This window comes from Acomys minous, assembly GCF_964271855.1.
Source record: "Acomys minous genome assembly, chromosome: 2".
Taxonomy (NCBI): Eukaryota; Metazoa; Chordata; class Mammalia; order Rodentia; family Muridae; genus Acomys; species Acomys minous.
This window is the reverse complement of record NC_140484.1, coordinates 102,849,415-102,868,964: the sequence shown is the minus strand read 5'-3', so window position 1 is coordinate 102,868,964 and position 19,550 is coordinate 102,849,415. Positions and strand designations below refer to the sequence as shown.

The window sequence follows — 19,550 nt, the reverse complement described above, 5'->3', positions numbered from 1 at the left end:
TGTAAGTTTTTGCATGTGTAGCTATGTGTGTGGTTTGCACGCCTGTATGTATGGCCTCATGTGACTATAGCCACATATATTCGTGCCAGGTGCAAAAACACATGTGTGCATCTGTATGTGGAGACCTGAAGTTGGTATCAGGTGTCTTTCCCTTTTGATTTCCATCTTATTATTCATAACAGGCTTCTAAGTTGAGCCCAGAGCTTGTGGGTTGTCTAGTCTGGCCGGCCAGCTTGTTATGGAAGTGGCCTGTTTCTGCTTCCTTACTGTAAGCTGGGATTGCAGGCAGTCTCCATGCCTGCCTGGCTTTTGTGTTGGTTCTGGGAATCTAAAGTCTGGTCTTCACACTTGCTGGGCAAGGGCTTTAGATGTGGTGAACCACCTTCTCCTTCTTATCACTTGTAAGCATAGTTATAATAAAATGTACATGTAGTTTATAATCTATGTTTATTGGGTGGCATCAGGACAAATCAGAAACAAAGAAGGAGCCACCAAACCATTATACTTCGCTGGGAACAAACAGGCAGCCTCTGGGAGTATCCAGGGAAGTGTTACTTAGAAGTCACGGCACCTTGGGTGTCTTCTGCTCCTGGCCATAGTGGATAGATTGCCCTGCCAGATTAAACAACTAGAAAAGCTAGACAGGCATTATCAAACAATACTTTTTTGATTTGGCCCAGAAAGCAACTCTGAGTGAGCTTGAGAAATGAAGGTGAGGTCTACTTCTTGCCTTCTTAGATCCAGTTTCTAACATGCACAGCACAGAGTTAGTAACTCACAACTGAGTTAGTAATGCACCTTGTGGTCACAGGAGACTTAAGGCAGCCATCCTATTCTGCACGCGGCCTCTTTGTTTAACCTGCCTTTAAGGGAACGATGTAAGAACCAACCTTATGTGCCTTGGATTTCCCATACAATCTAAGCTGACACCTCTCTGTAGTATTCTGATGCACTCTCCCATGTCCCTGATTCAATATGCATGAGCGTTTTGCCTGCGCCTATGTCTGTGCACCGTGTGCATGTGCCTGGTGCAGGGGGAGGTCAGAGGACATCAGGTCCTCTGGAACTGGAGTTACGCACAGTTGTGAGCTGCCACAAGGGTACTGAGAATTGTAGTGCGTGCGTGTTTGTATGTGTGCTATGATAAGCATTTGCTGGAAATAGCAGAGAAGCAGAAAGCAGTCTTATAAAGTTTATCTACTGGGAACAACATTTGAGTATTGATTGATAGTGTTTGTTACCTGGGTCAGCTGGAGTCAGTCAATCTCTTGTAAAAGTCTGTTTTTAAAAATTCTGTAAAGTGGCCGAGTGTGGTGACACATGCCTTTAATCTCAGCACTCAAGAGGCAGAGACAATCAAATTTCTGTGAGTTCAAGGCCAGTCTGGTCTACAAAGCCAGTTCCAGGGCAGCCAGGGCTACATAGAGAGACCCTTTCACAAAAAAATACATACATACATACATATACACACACACACATACATACATACATACATACATACATACATACATATGCAAAATTCTGTAGATCAACCTTCATTCCTTCCCCATGTGATGCTTCCTGAGCTGTTCAAAAAAGAGGGAGCATCCTTTGTTAGGGACAGACCAACACACACACACACACACACACACACACACAGACACACACACACACACACACAGACACACACACACACACACACACACACACACACACACACACACACACACGGACAGATTCTCAAGACTCTCAAACACTCAGGTAGTCACAGATTCAGACTCATACAACAGACAGATAGACAGGAAACAACAGAAGACACAGGGAGAGCACAGCAGAGAATTCAAATGGAGCCTGCTCTTAGTTCAATGCTTCCGAGGGGAAAGTGCATGGATTTCTGTCCTTCATGCAATACTGACTCTGTATTTATTATTAATGCATTCAGACCCACTGCACAGAGGGCCACCGAGATGAGAGGTTGGAGTTCACTAGATGTCTTTTTATTAGCTACAGTGAGAACTCCTGGTCCCTGTACATTCTACTTAGCAGCCATAGACTGAAGGCTGCTCTGGGCTCACCTTATTAGCATTTAAGTCTTGAAAAGATCACAGTGAATACAAAAAAAAATCTAGCATTCAACAATTAGAATTTTCAAATGGCTAGTCTTGAGTTTAAAAAAAAAACACAGAAGTTGCAAACATGAAGATATGGTACATACCCAGGGAGAAATTCAGTTAACAGAAAAAGGTCTAAAATATAGAATTTGAAGAAAAAGATGTTAAAATAGTTATTGTACAATCTGGAGAGATAGCTTAGCAGTTAACAGGAGTTGTTGTTCTTGCAGAGGACCTGGGTTCAATCCTTAGCATCCGGGTGACAGCTCACAACTGTGTATAACTGTAATTTCAGAAGATCTGATGCCCTCTGACCTCTTCCCACACAGGCATATGCACATGGTATACAGACATACATGCAAATGCATAAAACAAATAAATCATATATATATACATATATATGATATATATGAAGTTACAGGAGGAGGAGGGAGAGGAGGAAGAAAGGATGATAGAAAAACCTGAGGGTTAGGGATGTAGCTTGCTGCTGGAGCACCTGCCTGAGGCTGGGATGTAGCTTGCTGCTGGAGCACCTGCCTGAGGCTGGGGTGTAGCTTGCTGCTGGAGCACCTGCCTGAGGCTGGGATGTAGCTTGCTTCTGGAGCACCTGCCTGAGGCTGGGGTGTAGCTTGCTTCTGGAGCACCTGCCTGAGGCTGGGGGTTAGTTTGCTGCTGGAGCACCTGCCTGAGGATTAGGGATGTAGCTTGCTTCTGGAGCACCTGCCTGAGGCTGGGGGTTAGCTTGCTGCTGGAGCACCTGCCTGAGGGTTAGGGATGTAGCTTGCTTCTAGAGCACCTGCCTGAGGCTGGGGTGTAGCTTGCTTCTGGAGCACCTGCCTGAGGCTGGGATGTAGCTTGCTGCTGGAGCACCTGCCTGAGGCTGGGATGTAGCTTGCTTCTGGAGCACCTGCCTGAGGCTGGGATGTAGCTTGCTTCTGGAGCACCTGCCTGAGGCTGGGGGTTAGCTTGCTGCTGGAGCACCTGCCTGAGGCTGGGGGTTAGCTTGCTGATGGAGCACCTGCCTGAGCGCTAGGGATGTAGCTTGCTTCTGGAGCACCTGCCTGAGGGCTAGGGATGTAGCTTGCTTCTGGAGCACCTGCCTGAGGTTTAGGGGTGTAGCTTGCTGCTGGAGCACCTGCCTGAGGTTTAGGGGTGTAGCTTGCTGCTAGAGCACCTGCCTGAGGTTTAGGGGTGTAGCTTGCTGCTGGAGCACCTGTCCAGAAACGCAAAGCTCTGGGCTTGCTCCTCAGCACTGCAGGGAAAATATTTTGAAACCTAAATTTGATAAAATTTATGAATCCATGGGTTTAAGAAGCTTTAAAAAAAATAAACCAAAGCCACAGGAAAAGGATACAGTATGTAAAATAACAGTGATAAGAATCCAGTGGACTTCTTACAGACAACATACAAGCCAGAATACTATAGAGAAACTTATCTGAAGAGAGTGTGGGAGGAGGAGAAAGAAGAGGAGGAGGAAGAGGAGAGAAGAGAGGGAAGGGGAAGTAGGGAAGAAAAGACTTTGATGCCGCCCTAAAATCAGCAAAGAAAATATTCTTAAACCAAGGAAGAAAATAAGTCATTTCATGTAAAGAGAATCTGTGAGAATCAATGACCAGAAGGCTCATACTTAAAACAAATGAGTACTTCCTGGGGAAAAAAAGACAAGGGGAATGATGGTAAGAGATTAGTATATGCATCGGCCTGAAGGAGTGCAGAGCGTGGATGTGGTTGTCCCTAGGTAAGTTAAGGACATTAGTCTTCTCCTTTAAAGATCATTTTAGAAAATAATTGCTTGCAACACAAAGTAAATAGCAACATGAAATTTGGTTTGGGGTGATGAAATGCATGTATGCTTATATAATTAAATTTAATTATAATTACATAATTAAAGCAAATAATAACAGCATAAGAGGTGGGAATAAATACACATACAATTAAAACAAAGCCCTAGAAGTATCCATGTTTATGCTTGGAGAAAAAAAAATGCACGAGACTGGCCTGCAGAAAGAGGGAAAGTCTCAGGTCCATGCACACACAGGTCATGATCCACATGAGGACAGCTGCCCCAGTGGACATGTGACAACAACTGGACACAGCTCAGGTTTCCACAACTAGGTGATGCTCACATATGGTAGGCACCTTCTGATGAGCAGGGTGAGCCACATAATAAAGAACTGCCTGCTCTCAAAGGGCTAGTGGCTCCGGACTAGTGTCAAGCCTGCTGAGCTGAAGTCGGCCTTACTGTGTAGGGAGACCCTGCCCAGTGCAAAGCTGTTCCGTGGCAGCTGGGGACAGGGACACTTTGCCTCCATGTGACTGAGAAGGAGCAGAGAAGGCAAAGGCCCCACATCTCCCACCCCCTACACCTGCTTTTTCATGCCTCCCGGAAGCCTCCTGGCAATGCCAGGCCTGACTCCTCCCCAGCTCCCTAGGACATGAGTGCTGCTGCCCCTTCACCTCCTTCCTATCCTGCTGCCCGGGAAGAAGCAGGTTTTCTCATTAGAGATCTTGATACAGTGACTCCATGACTGCTGGAGGCTGGGGCTCAGAAAGCTATTCTCCACACGTCGAGAAAGGAGAAGGAAGGGCTGAGGAGAGATGGCTCAGTCAGCAAAGCGCTTGCCCTGGAAGTGCCAGGCTCTGAGCTCAATGCTCAGAGCTCACTTTAGAGGAGGCAGAGACAAGTTTGCTTGCCAGCCAGCCTAACAAGATTGGTGTGAGACCCACAGTCCAAAGAGAGAGCCAAACACGTGAGTGCCAGGGCAAAGAGAGACTCTGTTCCCAAAAAAGAATAAAGAAGAGAAAAGAAAAGGGTGTTTCTGGTGGCCCTAGCACCAGGAGCCACTGCCACATCTGCATATGTAGTGACAGCCACGGGACCTGTTCCTGAGGGATAACTGAGTACACGACTGAGCCTGCTGATCTCAAAGCCTGAGCTACAGCAGGTTAATTGCCAAAGTACTGCAGGTATGGAGCCCATGGCCAATGGCAAAGCATTCATGGGCTCATGAAGATCCTAAAGCAAAGATCGAACCAGCGAAAGCCAGAAACTTCCTATTTAAAGAGCACTGCTAACAAGAATGTGAGGGCCACCCTCAGCACCATCAGCAGCAAGAACGAGCATTGCCTTGACAGTCCAAGGCGGCCATCCACAGAGCCAGGGCGACCCAGTGCAGGCCGAGGCCGACAGCGGAGAGGAGGAGGAAGTAGACTCACACCACTCACTAACAGCTCTTGAGCCTACAGCCCAGAAGTAATAAAGCGTCCACTGACTTTCTCAGATACAACAACAACAAAACCTAAGGCGAGCGGAGCCTGGAGAAGGAGTCCAGAGGTTGACAGCTGGCCTCCGCATGGGATCCTGTCTCCTTCACACAGGAATACCTCTGCATGCGTGCATGTGTGAACACATACGCAGGAAAGGAGAAACAGCCTGAGAGAAACGGCAGCACAGGCAGAATAACTGGAATTGAGACCGAATGGCACATCTGGCTGAATGCCCCGTACCTATACCCCCACCAGGCCACAGAGTCTGCCATAGAGAGTTCACACATAGCATTTTGTCCTCACCTTAACCCCATAAGGAAAGCACAGTTATAAACCTCAACAACAAAAAGGAGATTGAAAAACTGAAAGACTCCACCCAGCAGAGGTACTCGGGACTCCAAGCACTCTGATTCTTGAGATGCCTGGTAGAGAGAAATGAAATGCTCTTGAGACTGGTACCAGGTTTCCGCAGGGAAGGCACAGGTCATATGGTTATGTTGCCCAGAACCCCTCTGGGGGGAGGTTCTATTACATCCCCATGCTGGGAGGCTCACGGCCTTGTGTTATCCTGGGCTGCAGAAACCCAGCTGACCCAGAGTCAGGCTCCACTGCAGAAGGCAGCACGCACTCAGTGCCATCCCACCGATAGGTTTGGTTCAAAGGGGACACCTCTGAGGGGCTGCTTAGCTATAGCACTTTTTGTAGGGTCGGCTGGAGCCTTTGTTGCAACTTCTCCCCTGCCCAGCCCACCGCCCTCACTGTATCACAGATGTGGGGGTATAGAGTACCCCAAATGTTCATGTACACACAAATACACACACACATATACACACACCACTCAACTAGCATAAGGAAGGGAACTGTTTGCTCAGGTCTACTGAAGTTACATGGAGCCTTCTTTCCACCTCTTCCTCTTCCTGGGGTCACCTCAAAGGCCTGGAGCTCCTGTACATCCTTCATGCCATTACATACTTACATAAGTCGATAAGAAATATTTTTCTTTTTCAGGTGTATTAGAGATGACTGTGCAAGCATTACCTAGGCAGTTGCCTGATAGCCTTAGTTCTGACATTAGTCAATGGTGTTACTGAAGCTGGGCCCCGGTGGAGGATGGGTCAGACACGGCTAAATGACAGAGGACATCCAGTTCCATGTCCCTGAATGATGTAGCCATGTTTGCAGGCTCACGTCAGAACAGATGTGCATACTGGTTGTTAGAACAATAGCGAGCCCGTGGGCTGTGGAGTCACAAGAAGAGAATGTGCCCAGAGCTGCTCTTTTTGGGATTTCCTGATCTCTTATGTGGTAAGAAACACCACTGCAAGGAGAACACAGCCCCTGAGAGAGCACAGAGTGCCACAGATGGCATGCTGGCTGCTCCCAAAACAGAGCGCGGGATCAAGCCTTCTGCCCTATAAATCACTCAGGCACTAGAGCCCACACAGTAAAGCAAAGCCAAGCATCTTACAACTAATTTCTTTTACCTGCTCTAAGTTCTCATGAATAGCATTTCCTTTGTGTTATTTGAAGCTCTCTCTGAGATTTACTCAGTGGGGTTGAGGAGGTGGACACAGGATGTGGCCACAGAGAGCAGTAGGAGATTAACCAGGACAGTGGTGACCAGCATGGCGTCTCCCTCGCACCTGCTTTTACCCATCTCTTTGGCCCAAGAGCCCCTTAATAAAACATCCACATCCTGGTGTGGTTGTGTAGATTTATTAACAAGTCATGAATTATGGCTAGCCTCTCATCTTAAGCTTGGATTCTATAGAAGACATCTGTGAGGAAACTGACTCTCTCTCTCTCTCTCTCTCTCTCTCTCTCTCTCTCTCTCTCTCTCTCTCCCTCTCTCTCTCCTCTATATCTCTCTGTTCCCGCATCTCTCTGTTTCTCTCTCTCTCTCTTTCTCTGCCTCTGTAGCTCTCTGTCTATGCATCTCTCTGTGGGTCTCTCTCTCTCTCTCTCTCTCTCTCTCTCTCTCTCTCTCTCTCTCTCTCTGTCTCTCTCTCTCTCTGTGTCTCTCTGTCTCTCTCTGTCTCTCTGTCTCTGTCTCTCTCTGTCCCCGCATCTCTCTGTCTCTCTCTTTGTGCATGTGTTTCTCTGTTAAGAAAATGGTGACAATTTGCTCTTTTCAGAATGATATAGAAACTCACTGTAATTTTTGTGACATGATTTCTAAGTCATGGGTACCAGCAATGTTAGGGATTCTCTGATTGCTTTTTGCCTGGGTCTTCCCCACCCTCATGGTTTTTTCACTGAAGCAAGATGTGATCCGTGGTCCAGGAACCACGGGAGACAGGAGTGAGGGCCTGGATGTGAGCAGTGCAACCACCACAGGTATGTTTGCTTTGATAGCTTTCTTTCTGGTAAATGCATATATGAAAGAAATAGATGTAGCAATTAAAAACAATTTTTAAAAAACTGACAACACTGACGTTTTGAAACCAATGTCAGAAATTGCAACAGGCAGGATTTTAAGGGTGTGCTAAGGGAGCTGATACATAAGAAACAAGCACGGGATTTGCTAATCTGCAGGCAATTTTGGGGATGGAGGATTTGAGGTTCTACGTGGACACCCAGAAGATGAAGACTCCTTGGGGAGCCTGTCCATCCTCGGCCATCTCTGGCATCCAGCTGCCTTCTATGACACCTTCCCATGAGGCAGAATGGACTGAAAAGGCAAAGGGCTGTTCTACTACCCCCACCCCCCAAGGCCCCTGGTTTTCTTTAAGCAATGTGAATATAATCTTTTCTCCCTAGAGCTTGGGTTGCCTGGAATGAAGGGCTGCAGGGACAGGTGGATGCTGTCAGCCACAGAGACATGCTGCTGTATCTGCATGCAGACACTACAGTATTGTTCCAACAGATACAGAAATCTTAGAAACGAGCAAAGGGGGGATTTCCAGAGAGCTAATTTACATAGCAAGTTGCAAAAGTACATTCAAGAAGTCGGTATGAGAGAGTGCTGGCCTAAGAGTGCTGGGAAGAGGTGGGCTTCTCCATGAGCACCGCCCCTCATGCACCGTACAGTCCTTGTCTTTATTTGCATACATCTAGAAGACACCTGTCTCTCTCACGTTGATTTCCTTAAGCAATTCTACCCTTTAAGACTTAAAAAACCACAGGTTTATGACTACATTAAGCCAGAAAAAGTCTCTGAATGGGTTGGGCAGCCTTTATGAAAAATGTCTCAAGTACCCTCTCTGAGGAGTTGGAGTTCATCCATCGATTATTTTGGAAAGCAATGGTCAGAAAGATAACTAAGTCAAAGAGGTGAGCCCAAGCCAGACCAATACATGGGGAGACACGGGGAAAGCATGTGGGGCATGCACATCTCGAGCCTGGAGAGGCAGGATGAACACAGAGCTATAACCAGACTCCAATTCCTCGGACTTCACAATGTCAGTCTCAGTGCTGTGTGACCTCGGGCTGCCCTGTAATGTCTCCCCTCCTCGCTCTCTTCCACTACAACAGGAGGGCCATTGTGGCTTTATTAAGTGACCAGGAGACTCAGGAACTGTGAGAGTCACTGTACGTGAATGGGAGTGGTCACCATTACGGCACACAAAGCCTTCAGCAAAAGAACCAGCTGTCAGAGCGGGCCATTTATAACCTCCTCCAGGTCTAAAGTCCTATGGGGATTCTATTTTGTTGTGGGAATAAATATATAATCTAGAGAGATATTTAAATTGGAAATTCTTTAAGCCAAACAACTTAGCACAGCTCTTTATTAATTCACGGCTGTTTCTTGAGCAGGCTGTTGAAACGGCATGTATCTGCAGATAGGTTCAGGAACATGAAAGTAGAAGTTGAGCGTAGTTTTGGCTCTTTCATCTCAACCACCACTCTTTGTGCTACTTGTACGAATTTTTGTCCAACAAAGGATATTTTTATATCTGTTAGTACCTACTAAAACCTTGGAGACTCGGATGTTATGGATTTTATATTTCTTCTGTAACCTGATGCCATCGAGAGAACATGTCAGAAGGGACCATCTGGAATGTGAGTCATAAAAGTTACCTGGCAGGAGACAACTTAGGAAGCTGTCATTAGAGCCTTGGTTGGAAGCCAAGGGTCCTGACACCCAACATCAGCTGCTGCACAGTCGGTAGGAGCCAAGGGAGAGGCCTGACTGGGCGTCAACTGCCTCGCAGCCTTCAGTCAGTCGGTAGGAAGGATGTTGCTGAAGGAGCCGCGCCAGTGATGACAGCAGCAAGGCCACCCTGTGTTCTCGGCGTGTCCAACACTGTGTGAACAGCTACTGGTGTCATCAGCTCCAGTTTGCAAGTGAGGAAACTGAGGCAATGGTTATGGGTAACAGGGCCTTGATCACTCACCCAGCAAATAGAAGAGCTGGAGACAGACTCTGCAGAACCTGTGTTCTTAGCTACTTGATTGCTTTAAACAGAAGGGACTTGGAATAAAAGTAATTAAGAAAGCATTTCTTAGGCTTTTAGTAAGTTCAAATGTAAATTAGAGGATAAGTGCTAAATTATATTCTATTTTTATTATTTTGCGTTTGGGGGCATTGTATATCCATGCACGTGTGTGTGTGTGTGTGTGTGTGTGTGTGTGTGTGTGTGTGTGTGTGTGTGTGTGTGTATGTGGATTTTAGATATTGTTCCATAGGAACCACCTGCCTGTTTTCTGAGCCAGGGTCAAATTCAGTTGGCCAGTGACTCCCAGGAATCGTCCCACCTCCATCCCTCAGTACTGGCATTACAAGTGGATGTCAGCATTTTAATATTGGTTTGGAGGCTTGAACACAGATCCTCACCCTTGTATAGCAAGAACTTTGCTAACTGAGGTACTCCATCAGTCCTGTGCTGCCTTTTAATCTCTCTCTCTCTCTCTCTCTCTCTCTCTCTCTCTCTCTCTCTCTCTCTCTCTCTCTCTCTCTCTCTCTCTCTCTCTCCCCCACCCCCCAGACAGGGTTTCTCTGTGTACCCTTGGCTGACCTGGACTTGCTTTGTAGGCCAGGCTGGCCTCTAACTCAGAGATCCCCCTGCCTCTGCTTTCTGAGTGTGTGCGCTACCACTGCTGATATCTTGAGTAGCTGATATGTTTATAAACTTGCTATTTTTGACTCCAGGCAAGTATTTTTCAGTCGCTGGTTATTAATGTTGTACACTTAAATCAAATGGCAAATAAGACAAAAGGTGGAGGTTTGCACAGTGGAGGACCTCAGTTCCGCGTTGGCTTTACTGCGAACTCATCGCATGAATTCTGTCTAAGCCTCAGTTTCCTCAAGTTACTAACTTGTTGCATTCTTCAGCAGCTCTGCGCAGAGCCTGCAGCGTCACCCTATGAACTTAGCAGCCACCAACTGTTAGTTTCAGGAGGCTGGGCCAGGTTGCCAAGGGCTGCATCTCCAGCCTGGCTACGACGGCTGTGTTCTCTGGCGCCTCCTGAATGTCTTGGCTGCTCACCAGTACGAGATGTCACAGAGACATGCTTGAGTTGGCCAGGACCCATGGTAACATTAAGAAAGAAGAAATGAGAGCTTAAGGATGATCAAATTCTCTTAAGCCGTGTTAAACAAAAGTGTGCCATGCTGCTTCCAATTTCTTGTAAAAGCCCTTCTAGTGTGTGCATGGAGAATGACAGGACGAATACATCAGCTTGTCATGTCTCCTTGTGTGATGTGTGTAGGTTGGTGGCTCATCAGAAAACTGTCCATTTTGTAGGAACCAAGTTTCAATGTCAAGTCTTATTCTCAAGCAAGAAGATGTCTGCTAAGCATGGTCTATGTGTGTCAGAATCCATTATTTCGTCACTTTAAATTACAGCTATATTCTTTTCTATTCATGCATATGTATATGTCCATGAGTGTATGGGTGCACATGTATGGAGGTGTGTCAGTGCATGTGCTTATGTGTGGAGGAATGGGGCAGCCTTGGGTATCACCTTTAGGAATTGTCATCCACCTCCTTGGGGTCCATGTTTCTCATCGGCCTAAAGCTCATCAATTAGAATAAACAAAGGGACCCTTCTGTCTCTGCCTCTCAAGTGCCGAGATCATAAGATGTGTCGTCATCTTCACATGGGTTCCAGGATTAAATTCAAGTCCTCCTGTTTGCAAGGCAAGCCCTTTACAGACTGATTCTCTGCCCCCACCCCTCTAGTGATATTCTTACTTTAAGATAATAAAGAACAAAAGCAAATAGTGGATGCCTTTCATTTGCTAAGTACATGCAAGGACGCTGTTGAAAAGGAAGTGACCATTACAAAACATGCTAGTTTTAGCCTTCTTTTCAGACTACTGTACAGATACATCAGGCCCAAAAATTATTAAATCATTATTTTGTAACCTTCCACCACCTGTTGTGTATTACTTTCCTGTGAGATTGAAACATTCGATCCTGCAAGGGAACGCCTTAAAAAGGAAGGTAGCCAACTCAAAGACCTTCAGGAAGTCCCAGAAACTGACCAGACATACTATGCCCCACCCTGCCAGAGTAAGCAATGAAAGTTTATAGTCCCTCTCAGACCCAGCTAAGCCAAACTGCAAAGATGAATCTGAGACCAGACCAGATGCCTGGAAGAGGATTAGATCAACTGAGGCACCTGAAAAGGACACTCTACAACCCAAAGAGCTGCCTGTAGGCTGTACATGTGCTCCAAATCCACTCAGCTGGGGTGGGCTTTGACAGTGTAGCTGTCTGTGAATCATTTCTGCTCCTGTAAGTAACCCTGCACCCATATTCCTGTAAGTAACCCTGCAACCATATTCCTGTAAGTAACCCTGCACCCATATTCCTGTAAGGAACCCTGCACCCATATTCCTGTAAGGAACCTTAATTAAACTCATTGGTTTACCAAGCTGGACTTTAATGTTATTCATACTTTGGTCTGTCGTTGCTTCCCTGTCTGGGGTGAGTAGATGTGTGTTGCATCTCCTCAGAAAAAGTTTTGTCACACAACAGCACCTAAAACAGTGTGGCTTGTTTCCCCCAAATTACCTTGCTCTGCATACTCAAAATTACTTTCTGAGAGTCTGACATGTGTAAAGAAGTTGAAGGGACAAATTCTTAATCTCCACTGTAAAACTTAAAAGACATTTTTGGAGGTCTATAAACTTCTGTAATTCCATTTTTAAAGTATCCAAGAATTAGTCAGCTTAGTAACAATTGAGGTTGCGTGAAATGCTAAATGCTTTTGAAACAGAGTTGGCAGTTGGCTTCCCTGGTCCTCTAAGACTTTTAGCTCCCCTCTCTCCCTTCGCAATGCAACTTTGCCTTCAAACGCCATTCTTTAAAAGGAGGCTTTATGGCTTTGGAGGAGTCTGCTGGTTTCACAGCCAGATTTGCCACTGCAGCAGAAAAGAGATCGCATGTGCAAGCCAGCTGAAGTCATGCACACGGCAAGAATTAGGGCTGTGGGGCCGTGCTGCTGTCAGACTGCAATTGGAAACAGCTTTTCCCAAGTACAGCACGAGAAGGCCCCGGATTCTCGCTCATGGTCTGCCAGGCTGCTGCATTTCTCTGGCATGACCTGTTACGCATCAGAAATGTGAAAGTTAACAGCGAAACCAAACAAGGGTGATCATTGGCCTTCAAGAGTGGCTCTCCCTGCCTTCCTACCAGATACAGAATTAGTGTCACTCACCAGTTAATATGAGGACAATTTCTTTACAGGGACAGGAGGCCCAGGAAGATGGGACAACATGTTTAGTTGAAGGTCCCCTCTTTATGTCAACCACTACAAACAAACACCAGCTGTTTAACTGTCTAGCTTGAAACCTCATGTCTGTTTCTGCAACTTTTTCTGCCATGCAGAGGTACTATTTTCATAGGCAAATGTTTAGAATTCCCATGAGCTAGAATGCTGACCTAGAATATTCAGTGAAAGTTAATTTCTTGGCACTCCAGCTTTAGGGGAAAGTCAGTTTTCAAAAAAAAAGGGAGTGGTGGCATATGCCTTTAATCCCAGCACTTGGGAGGCAGAGGCAGGAGGATCTCTATAAATTTGAAGTCTATCTGGTCTACAAAGTGAGGTCCAGGCCAGCCAGGATTACCTAGTGAGACCCTGTCTCAAAAAAAAAAAAAGGCCCCAAACAAAATCAATGTCAGTAATTTAAGGAAAGCAAAAACCTCTCAGGGTTTGCTTTTAAAACTATTAATCCAGATGTAGCTCAGATCTCTAGATCTAGAGGCTAAGAGATGACTGAGAACTCAGAGGCCAGTGACTACAAAGCCCATTTCATTTCTTCACTCTCAGTGCCCTTTCAGATAAGTTTACCAAAGTAGTAAAATGAATCAATCAGATTTGATGAGGCAGGTACTTGGTACATACAACTCCTCACTGGTGAGATGAGGCTATTATACACAGGTGGTGGCATCTCAGAGTGGACCAGCTCCAACTGTCACCTTGGAGAATGCTTAATGAAGTTCATTTAGGCACAGAAAAACGGGCCTGACTTTCTGTACTGGCTTCAAATGTCCAAGTCAAACCCCATCACTCAGTAGACTCTGCCCTGGTCCTCAGAGCCTGTGACTTGTCTCCATAAAAAGGCCCTGGGACCACTGTCAGCACACTCCATGTCATACTTTGTCAGTGTTGCTAGTGAGTGGATTACTCCCGAAGTCAGTGATTGTGCCTTGTGCATTTCTCAAGTCTTGCCTTTGCTATTTATGAAATTAAAGTCCAGACCAAATACTAACTAAACAAACATAAACTACTGAATAGCTAAAAGGTATCAGGAACTTGTATTACAGTCATGTGTTATATGGTTCCCTTTTGATCATTTCCAATCACATGTGCTAACCCTGTAAGACTGCAGCGAAGGTGACCAGAGCCCCTTGTCTAGAGGGGCAGCAGCAGTCCTGACACTGATGTGTGATATGTTGCTGCATAGGTGGGGTGATCCTGGGGTGAGCAAACCTCCTGTACTGCCGGGTGCACAAAATTACAGCACAGATAATTGTGCCTAATATATAGATAGCACTTGATGATGATGACAGGTGAATGTTATTTTTTATGTATCTACTGTATAGCTATCATCACCGTACAGTGAGACCCTTTACATATCTATATAGAAGCAGCATACTGTAAAGGCGTAGCTGTATTGCTCTAGCCCTGTCTCATCCATCTCAATGTTTAGTGTCTCTCGTCGTTTTGTCTTCCGTCTCAATTAACCTCATGATGCTGTGTTATCTTGACCCTAGGATCAGTATGCTGCACCACATATCCTAAGTATGGAGTAGTCAGTACCAACTAAGTCTATGTGAGTTCACACAATGACTTAATCATCTAATAATGCATCTATGAATGTGAATGTGTTAAGCAATATGTGGCTGTACTTAGCAAAGATGTTTTCAGAAACAAACTACAGCCAAATGAGGGGCAATATTCCGAAAGCAGAAGCAAGCTCACGGAAAAGGCATTACATGCAAACTGAATGTTCAGCAAAGAAATATAAAGCTCTGAAATATTACTCACTCATCATCAAAAAGCTTGTCTGGGGGCTGGAGAGATGGTTCAGAGGTTAAGAGCACTGGCTGCTCTTCCCAGGGTCCTGAGTTCAATTCCCAGAAACCACATGGTGGCTTATAACCATCTATAATGTGATCTGATGACCTCTTTTGGCATGCAGGCCTACATGCAGGTCGAACACTGTATAAATAATAAATAAATAAATCTAAAGAAAAAAAGCTTGTCTGGGTGGGAGAGAGAAGGTCCAGCAGTTAAGTGCTTGCATGAGAACCTGAGCTGAGAGCTCAGAACCCATGTCAAAGCTGCACAAAGCAGTGGAACACATCTGCAATCTGATCACCCAGGAGGCAGAGTGCACATCTGCAATCTCATCACCCAGGAGGCAGAGTGCACATCTGTAATCTCATCACCCAGGAGGCAGAGTGCACATCTGTAATCTCATCACCCAGGAGGCAGAGTGCACATCTGCAATCTCTTCACCCAGGAGACAGAGTGCACATCTGCAATCTCATCACCCAGGAGGCAGAGTGCACATCTGCAATCTCATCACCCAGGAGGCAGAGTGCACATCTGCAATCTCTTCACCCAGGAGGCAGAGTGCACATCTGCAATCTCATCACCCAGGAGGCAGAGTGCACATCTGCAATCTCATCGCCCAGGAGGCAGAGTGCACATCTGCAATCTGATCACCCAGGAGGCAGAGTGCACATCTGTAATCTCATCACCCAGGAGGCAGAGTGCACATCTGCAATCTCATCACCCAGGAGGCAGAGTGCACATATGCAACCTGATCACTGAGGAGGCAGAGTGCACATCTGCAATCTGATCATCCAGGAGGCAGAGTGCACATCTGCAATCTCATCACTCAGGAGGCAGAGTGCACATCTGCAATCTGATCACCCAGGAGGCAGAGTGCACATATGCAACCTGATCACTGAGGAGGCAGAGTGCACATCTGCAATCTGATCACCCAGGAGGCAGAGTGCACATCTGCAATCTCATCACCCAGGAGGCAGAGTGCACATCTGCAATCTGATCACCCAGGAGGCAGAGTACACATCTGCAATCTGATCACCCAGGAGGCAGAGTGCACATCTGTAATCTGATCACCTAGGAGGCAGAGTACACATCTGCAATCTGATCACTAAGGAGGTAGAGTGCACATCTGTAATCTCAGCACTGAGGAGGCAGAGTATACATTTTCAATCTCAGCAATGAGGAGACAGAGACAGCAGTTGATTGGCCAAGCAGTGTAGCCAAATCAGTGAGCTCAGGGTCAGTGAGAGACACTAACTCAAAATAATGATAATGATGATGATGATGATGATGATGATGATGACAACGATGACAACGACGACGACTACGGCGACGGGAGTGATTGAGGCAGACACCTGACACTGACCTCTGGCTTCCACATGTATGCTTACACATATGCATGTGCAGCTGCATATACACATATACACATACATATATACATATCTCAAAACTCAAATACATTCTGACTCAAGGGATTCTCAAAGTAGCAGCCATGTTTTGGGATTACAAATTTTCCAACTGCTACACCCTCTAATAAAGGTCCTTCTCTCTTCCTCTTCAGTGGTAGAGATGCCTGAAAATCACTCTGCCACTAAGCTACCCCTCAAGACACTCAATCTAACTATACTGTAGGAAACATCTTTATCATAAAAATCAGGCAACAGTTCACTGGTGGAGCACAACTCTAGCATGTGAAAGATCTTGGGTTTAACCCTTAACACCTCAAACACAAACAATCAAACCAAGAAAAAGAGATAATTATGGTTAAAATTATATTCAGTTTTGCACTCACTGACATTCACTCCAGCTGTGCCAATGATATAGCCTAGCTGTAGAACATAACAACATAAGGACCTAGCTTCCATTCCCTGTCAGTCAATAAGGCTAACAAAATGGTGAATGAACACCGTGCTCCACTGCCTGGACCTCACTTTTATTCTGACAGCTGAGACTACAACGCGGAAAGACCTGAGACTTGGTGAGCACTTACCGTCGTGAATATGCATCTATTGAGCATCTTCAGGATGAAGTAGCCCCAGTAAAAGTGAAGGCCCTGCAGGATTATGAGCTGGAGGTTGAGGAAGATGTACGAGAAGAAGGGCTCCAGGTAGTGCAGAGGCAGAATCACTGTGCAGTACAAAATCCTGCGGGGGAGAAACAGATAGGAGATCTCACTGTGGCCAAAGCACTGCTGAATTTCAGCCATAAAACATTTTTTTCTCCCCAACATATCCCAGTACTTAATTTCCAAAGACATCTAGAAAATTCTCTATAGGAACAAAAAGGTGATATTACCATTTAACCCACACTTAACAGACAATCATAATGTACAGCCTGTCTCCTGAGAGAAAACTAAAACTAATGGTGCTTCATGCCACTGCTGGCTTTAGAGTTCTGTGCCTCTGCTTCCTCTTTGCAACCAGAAAAGCTGCACTGGACCCTCTTTACCTTCCCGGAAGAGAGAAGCCACTGAAGCACACGAGACAATGCATGTTTACATGGGGCACCTCATGACATGGTTTCATTTACTTGGTGCCAGTGATGATTTGACGAAGCAGGTGCTCAGCATCCACAAGGCCGGGATTCAATCCCCAGCACCCCACCCCCACTCAATCCCCAGCACCCCACCCCCACCCACACATTTCATGACTGCTTCCATTTCCCGAAGTGAACTGTCCACCTTGTCTGCTGCATACACAGGCTCCTGAACACAGTTTTCACTGCCTCTGATGTATCAAGATGCATTCAGTTCTTACTCTAGGATAAAAGGCTATCTGTTCTCTCAGCCAACCTCATACTACTGTGATTTTAGAGTACTAGGAAAGGCTGGGTATTAGGCATATACTTACTTATACAAATAATTTGTTCATTTAAATTAGGAAAACAAGAAAAAAATATTCACAGTACTGTCCTCTAAAATGAGACTGTATATTTACTATAAGTACCTCAACTTTCATTTTTTCTCAATACATTATTTAATTTAAATTTTAAATTGGCGTACAGTCAAATTTGATGGGGTTTGGCATAGAGTTCAGTGCGCTGTAGGTTACAGAACAGGTCCTTGTGCCTAGGAACGCGCTGATCTAGCTCTGTGTGGTCATACTCTCTACCTTTAACCAGTCCAAACACTTACCTGCTCTCCTCCCTTCACTAATTTCTTTTCCCAGAGTGCTTTTGAGACTGTTGTCTTTTACTTGCCCACTGCTTTTATGGCTCAACCAAGTCCCTAGGGGAATCTTGCCATATGGACAGATCCCACATTATCTGTTGTTCACTTCATGAGGAGCACGGGAGTTGCTTTCCTGTTTGACCATTTTGAGTCGACTCACCACATATATACTCACACGCACGTTTCTGTGTGAACAGAAGTTGTCATTGCTGAAGGGTAAATAGGCAGATGGAACTCATGTGCAGTGTATGGCAAGTGCAGGGTTAACTTTACCAGAGAGTAAAGTATTGTTCGCTGGAGTGGGTGATGCTTAGCTACCCTTCTCCTATGTCTGCTGTTCACATCCTCTTCAACATTGCAGATTGTCTTGAAGAGATATCTATCTCCATGTTAAATACAGTTCTTGACAGGCTTTATGTTTGTGCTGGTTTGACTAGGAATGGCCCCCATAGGTTCATATATTTGAGTGCTTAGTCGACAGGGAGTGGCATTATTTGAGAAGGATTAGGAAGTGTGGCCTTGTTGGAGGAAGTGTATCACTGGAGGTGAGCTTTGAGGTCATTTTAAAAGTCCATGCCCATTGACAATGAGATGGGTTAACTCCCAGCAACACCCAGCCTACCTCAAAGAGGATGATAAGCATCAAAGAACCTCCTTATGGAGATGGCTTCAAATGTGGCAAATAAGCCACTGCGCAAAATGTCTTCATTTCTGCCACAGACAGAATGGATGCAGGCAGAGTCAACTGCCAAACTCTGCCAACACAGGTTAAACAAGTGCTCAATAGTTCCTGCCTCACAACTATGTCTGTCAGATATATTGGGCCAGAAGGCTGAAGATGATGCTCCAACATTATGGAGAATTTTGGGTGACTGTTCAGGCAACAAACTGTCTCTGTCATCTTCTCATTTGGGAAGCTGCTAACCTGCACTCCCTGTATACTCAGATAATTAATTTTATTCCTTCTGAAGTCTTTGATGGGGTTGAAGACCAGACAGTTTAGTTTTACAATTAAGCTTAGTTGTTTGGGGGTTAAGATGTTTTTAGGTCTAGGTAGATGTCTTAAGTTGATAATTATGAGATATGATTGATATAGATTTATATTCAGAATTTTAGATGCACCAAGCAAGATAGGAAAGATGTTTTCTTCAAGGCTGCCAAATATAAATATCCAAAACACTAAGAATGTAACATTTATATAATTCCTGATTGTTTCATAGTTCTTCCTGTACATATACCATTCTACTGACTGAGCAAGTTGTATTTATGTATTGAGACATATATATGTAGGTAATAACCCAAATATTATGTAACAATGATTAATCTCAAAAATAAAATAAAATAAAAAAAGATAATAAATATGTCAGGTCCCTTGTCATGTGGTCTCTGTTGCAACTACTTAGCCCTGCCATTGTAAGAAAAGAGCAGCTATGTGGCATTTTGCATATAAATTAATGACTGTGGCTGGGTAAGTGCCAATAAAGCTTTATTAACAAACTAGTATTCACCCTAAGCCATAGTTTGCCATATGTGCCACACATCATTGTATGTAA

The 19,550-nt window shown here is 45.3% G+C and overlaps 1 protein-coding gene across 2 annotated transcripts in view; it reads right to left on the bottom strand.

Moving 5' to 3' along the window:
- The window catches only part of CERS3 (ceramide synthase 3), a 104,216-nt gene that overhangs the window by 15,666 nt on the left and 69,000 nt on the right, over window positions 1–19,550 (bottom strand). For both annotated transcript variants that reach the window (XM_084773349.1, XM_084773348.1), the window contains exon 10: window positions 16,819–16,972. In XM_084773349.1, the coding sequence (XP_084629475.1) occupies window positions 16,819–16,972 (154 nt within the window). The remainder of the gene's footprint in view (window positions 1–16,818; window positions 16,973–19,550) is intronic.